The following is a 6,000-nucleotide window of genomic DNA, read 5'->3' as shown; positions in this document are numbered from 1 at the left end:
GCTGTAACTTCTGATAGTTATTATTAGAAGTCTGCCCTACAATTTAGACTTAATATTCTACAGTTAATTTTTGCCCTAGGTATGATAACATGTTATATTCTCTTGGTGAAATAATACTCTGTGGAGTAAATGCTTCTTACAGAGTATAGAAGTTTATTAGGAGTGATGAATGTTGAGTGGTCTCCTGGATAATATTCATACCTTCCATCTATTACTGCTTACATATGACTACCTAATTGACTCTTTAAAACCAGACCTCCCAATTCCCAAATTGTATGCAATATTCTACTCTGGTGTGATCTGTTTATTATGACCAAAACTTAGCAACATGTTCATTAAGTAAAAAATGAAGATGATGGTTTCAAATGCATCTATCTCCTCTTTAGAGAAGCCAAGTCTCAACTTGAGTGATGGTCCAGTTACACTTCTCAGATATTCACCAGAAATGTAACACAAGCTTATCCAAAGCTAGCTTTTATATTAACTATGTTTGGCAAAAATTGATGGGGCAATGAAGGCAATGGGCCCTGGAAAAGTTATTAAAATCTGGCTAGGTAGGGGACACCAGAAGTCAGAGTAAGCAGTGCTTTTAAGACTTGTGTAATAATCTAAAAGTTTTCTAATGTCTTCAACAAAAAAGGCAACTATACCTATTACCTAATAGGTAATTTCCTGGACTAAAAGGCCATATTGTGGTGATATGGTAGGGTTTTCCAGAGCTTTCTAAAATATCTTTCAAGGGACATTTCCTGCTTGCTCCCTGCAGGTCTTCCAAGAATGTGGTAGATGCCAGCCCCCAACGGCAGGTCCCTGAAGGGGCTAGGGCTCTGGCCTCATAGAGTTCCCTGTGCCATGGTCCTCCAGTCAACAGCACCGCCGCTGATGCTGGCATCTTGGTGCGTGCTGGCTCCCAAGCCTGATCACTTCATTCCTTTCATTCTCATTGGCGTCCAAGGGTGGGATCTGGCGGCTGATTCCTTGAAAGAGCTCCTTGATATTAACAGCATCCTTAGCACTCGTTTCAACCACTATGGCACCAATGGATTCCGCATATTCCTCAGCATCCTTCAGAGGCACCTGCCTAATATCCGAGAGGTCACATTTGTTCCCAGCAATAGCCATTATAATGTTTTCTGGGCCGTGTTCTTTCAGTTCTTTAACCCATTTCTTCAAGGTATGAAATGAATCCTGTTTGGTAATATCGTACACTATGACAGCCGCGGCGGATCCTCGATAGTACAAGGGAGCCAGGGAATGAAACCGCTCCTGACCCGCGGTGTCCCAGATGAGGAACTTGTGAAGCTCGTTTCCATAAGGCACAGTTTTGGTCATAAAAGATGCCCCAATGGTGGGATGGACGTTATGCTCAAAGTTATCCTCGGCAAATCGACGCGCGATGCTTGACTTCCCAACCCCCGTGTCCCCGAGAAGACACACTTTGAGCTCTCGGATTGTCAACATGTGCTGGGGCCGGCCGGCGGGTGGACCAGATGCTGACTTCCTGGGCGTGGCCAGCCGCACTCAGTCACGTGCTGCCCGTTGGCTCCGCCCAGGCGCTGGCCCCGCCCAGGCGCTGGCTCCGCCCAGCTGCTGCCTCCACCCTGCCACTGCCATCTATTTAAATAAGGCATTTTAGTCTGTAGTTTTCCTTTTTGGTAATGACACTGTCTGGCCTTGATACCAGGTTAATGCTGGCCTCATAGAATGTTGTTCTTTTATGATCAGTTTTTCCAAAAAGGTTGGAAAGGACTGGTACTTGTTCTGTAAATAACTGCACAATTATCCAGTAAAGCCATTAAATCCAGACCCTTTTCTTCTCAAAAATTACATTTTTTCTCTTTCAATCTCATATTGTGGGACAGTTTTCTGGGTAGCGTAGGACTGATGTCATTTCTTCCCTTTCTTGCTTGGAGTTCTCAAGCATAAATATAGAATGTATTGGGAGGGCAGCATCCTGAGATAAGAAGCTGGCTGGAACAGACCAGCCTCTCGGAAATAGATTTTTAAGATTTTTAGATTTTCATGTCATTAACTCTAGGGTATGAATCCCAGGGAATGTTGCTTTCCAGAGTGGCACACAGACAAACCTCCATAGCCCTGAGAAGCTGTCCTGAGACTTGAGGGTCGGCTTACCTAGCGTGGCAAATTACTGTCATCCCTTGCTACTTGTCTGTAATAAGTCCATCTGATGGTGCAACTTGTTTGGTGTGCAAGCACACTGTCTCAGAAAACACATGCAAAGCTAGTGTATAGCTAAGAGATGTTTTGTCTACAGATGGATGTTAATCTCCTAGTCTTCCATGACTTACTCTTGGTATATTCGTTTCTAGGAATTTGTTCATTTCATGAAGGTCATTCAATTTTTGTCATATACTTGTTCTCTTACAGTCCTTTATATTTCTGTGCAATTGGTAGTCATTATCTCTATTTCATTTCTAGTTTTAGTAATTTGAGTCTTCTCTATTACCTTTCCTATTGTTTATTATTTTATTTATCCTTACTCTAATATTTCCTTCCTTCTGCAAGCTTAGTTTTTTCTTTTCTAGTTCCTTAAGCTTGAAAGGTTATTGATTTGGGATTTTTTATTTTACAATGTAAGCATTTATAGCTGTGAATTGCTCCCTTAGCAATGCTTTACTATTTCCCTTAAGTTTCACAATATTGTCTTTTCATCCATCTGTATTTTCTAATTTCCTTTGTGATTTATTTATTTATTTATTGCCAGTCCTGGGCCTTGGACTCAGGGCCTGAGCACTGTCCCTGGCGTCTTTTTGCTCAAGGCTAGCACTCTGCCACTTGAGCCACAGCACCACTTCTGGCCATTTTCTGTATATGTGGTGCTGGGGAATTGAACCCAGGGCCTCATGTATACGAGGCAAGCTCTCTTGCCACTAGGCCATATCCCCAGCCCCTCCTTTGTGACTTTTATCTTTGATTCATTAATGTGTTGGTTTCCACAAACTTGTGGATTTATGTTTTACTACTTTTACTGATTTTAAATCACATCCAGTTGCAGATGGAGGAAACACTTGGTAAATAATGTTTTATGTATTAAGATTTGCAATGGCCAGTGGCTCACACTGACAACACAGGAAGCTGGGATCTGGATGATTTTTTTTGGAGGGGGGGGTCAGATATGGGGTTTGAACTTGGGGCCTGGGTGCTGTCCCTGAGCTTTTTTGCCCAAGGCTAGTACTCTACCACTTTGAGTCACATGTAACTTCCCAGGTTTTCTAGTGGTTAATTGGAGATAAGTGTCTCACAGAGAGGCAGCTGGTGGCTCATGCCTGTAATCCTAGCTACACAGGAGGATGAAATCTGAGGATGGAGATTCCAAGCCACGCTGGGCAGAAAAGTCTTAGTGAAACTCTTATCTCTGAGATCTCTAGATCCCAGCCTCTTGAGTAGCTAGGATTGCAGGCATGAGCCACTGGCACTGTCTGCACATATTTTTGGGTGATAATGTTTGAAGCCTGGGAGGGCTCAAAAATTTTGAGATTCTATCTCCAAAATAACTAGCAAAAAGTGGGACTCAATTGGCAGAGCACCAAAAGCAAATTTCTGTACCACAAAAAGGAAAAAAAAATCAGTTGAAACTTACTATGTGGCCTAACTTGTAGTCTGTCTTGGACAATGTGCTATTTGTGCTTAGGAAAAAAATGCTATTCTGTTGATGGTGGTTAGTGTTCCATATGTCTGTTTGATCTAGTTAACAACTGGTTTCATTTTCCTTTCCTTATAGTACCAATAAAATGCTACAGAGGGGCTGGGAATATGGCCTAGTGGTAAAGTACTAGCCTCATAAAATGCTACAGAATCGTGAGCAAGTTCTTAAAGATTATTAGCTCACCCACAAAGTCCAGCTTACTATATAACCCCTAGTTTAACTCCAAACTTAGTAGAGCCTATAATAATACCAGTTGAGCACTGGATTCTAACATCTGAAATGAACCAAAATCAGAAAATCTTGCTGGGGATATGGCCTAGTGGCAAGAGTGCTTGCCTCGTATACAGGAGGCCCTGGGTTCAATTCCCCAGCACCACATATACAGAAAACGGCCAGAAGTGGTGCTGTGGCTCAAGTGGCAGAGTGCTAGCCTTGAGCACAAAGAAGCCAGGGACAGTGCTCAGGCCCTGAGTCCAAGCCCCAGGACTGGCAAAAAAAAAAAAAAAAAGAAAATCTTTAATGCCAACTTGTTGAAACTGAAAAATTCCACATCTGATCTCATGGAATGAGTTGCAATCAAAATAGTTTCTATTAATAAAGAAATCCTATCTCCACCAACTGACATACTTCTATCCACCTACTTCTACAAATTATCTAGGAGTATTTCCATAAATAAGTGCTTACCTTCCAGGTGATATCTCTATCATTTCCTATGGCCTTTCTGGTGATGGTTATAACTAAGAACTCAACTGTCTTGAGATAGAGATTTCTCTCCATCACCTTTAGATTTTCTTTAAAATGTTTTGCCATTGGTATTTTTTACTTTATACAAAGGGTAATATGCTGTGTGTAATGTCTTGGGACTTCTTTCATTTAGTGCATTGCTGAATTCATGCATATATTGCATGCTATAGTAGTTCTTTTGTTTTTGTAGCTGTACCACATAATCAACTTTACTGGTGGTGGGTGCCTGGGTAGTTTCTAGGCTTTTGCTACTGTGAAAGTGCAACTCTTGTTCTTCATATTTGTTGTACACATAAAATTTTTTCTTAAGCTAGTAGAGTACTTGTCGAGCAAAGATGAGGCACTAAGTTCAAACCACAGGATCACAAAAAGCAAAAATATTTTTTTTTCTTGGCAGTATTGCTGGATTTCAGTGTATGAATGTTATTTGATCTATAATTTCCATACCTAATACTGCCACTTTGACTTTTTCTTCCCTTTAATATCTCATTGAAAATACTCTGCTAACTAGAACAAATCATGTCAAGTGAGGTAAGCCAAGATCAGAGACAAATGGCACATGTTCTCTCTGATATGTGGAAGTTAGACCTAAATTACACTGGGATATGACAAATTACACAGGACTCTAGATACAGTGAGACCAAAAGAGGATAATCTTAGGAGAGAATCACAAAGGTGCAATGCCTAAGCGCCTCTTTATATTTATAGAAAATAATATACATACTGAAATGAACTACAAAGATATGGGAACAAAAAAGAAGAGACTTTTTTTTGGTCTTTTCTTTTTTTGGTACTGGGGATTGAACCCAGGATGTTGCACTTGCTAGGCAAGTGCTTTGCCACTGAGCTACATTCCAGCCCCAAAGACTTTTTTGTTTTGTTTTTGTTTTTTTTGCCAGTCCTGGGGCTTGAACTCAGGGCCTGAGCACTGCCCCTGGCTTCTTTTTGCTCCAGGCTAGCACTCTGCCACTTGAGCCACAGCGCCACTTCTGGCCATTTTCTGTATATGTGGTGCTGGGGAATCGAACTGAGGGCTTCATGTATGCAAGGCAAGTACTCTACTACTAGGCCATGTTCCCAGCCTCCCAAAAGACTTTTTTAAAGTTTGTTTTTTCTTTTTCTTTTTTTTTTTTTTTTTTTTTTTGCCAGTCCTGGGGCTTGCACTCAGGGCCTGAGCACTCTCCCTAGCTTCTTTTAGCTCAAGGCTAGCACTTTACCTCTTGAGCCACAGCACCACTTCTTTTTCTGCTTATGTGGTGCTGAGGAATCAAGCCCAGGGCTTCATGCATGCTAGACAACCATTCTATCATTAAGCCACATTCCCAGCTTTTTCTGATGAGTCTGTATTTTTTACCTTATATACAATGTATTCATGTGTGTATGCATGAGAGGGGAGCAGGGAGGGCACCGAATCCAAGGAAAAAGGGTGAAAAGTGCAGCAGTGGAGCACACTGGACATTGATGAAAGTGAACTATAGGGCTGGGAATGTGGTATAGTGATACAGTGCTTGCCTAGCATTGCAAGAAGCCCTGGGTTCGATTCCTCAGCACCACATAAACATAAAAGGCTGGAAGTGGTGCTGGGCTCA

General features: G+C 41.6%; 1 protein-coding gene across 1 annotated transcript; it reads right to left on the bottom strand.

Moving 5' to 3' along the window:
• Nucleotides 1-864: 864 nt before the first annotated feature.
• Nucleotides 865-1,479, bottom strand: LOC125355660 (ras-related protein Rab-31-like). Its single transcript, XM_048352105.1, has one exon. The coding sequence runs from the start codon at nucleotides 1,459-1,461 to the stop codon at nucleotides 865-867; it is 597 nt and encodes a 198-aa protein (XP_048208062.1). The 5' UTR covers nucleotides 1,462-1,479.
• Nucleotides 1,480-6,000: the final 4,521 nt, after the last annotated feature.

The sequence above is a fragment of the Perognathus longimembris genome, chromosome 7 (genome assembly GCF_023159225.1).
Source record: "Perognathus longimembris pacificus isolate PPM17 chromosome 7, ASM2315922v1, whole genome shotgun sequence".
NCBI lineage: Eukaryota > Metazoa > Chordata > Mammalia > Rodentia > Heteromyidae > Perognathus > Perognathus longimembris.
The sequence above is the reverse complement of the archived record's forward strand: the minus strand, read 5'-3'. Positions and strand labels throughout refer to the sequence as shown.

Bases quoted from the DNA above. Each gene is read 5' to 3' on its own strand.
- LOC125355660 (XM_048352105.1), bottom strand. From the start codon at position 1,461: ATGTTGACAATCCGAGAGCTCAAAGTGTGTCTTCTCGGGGACACGGGG.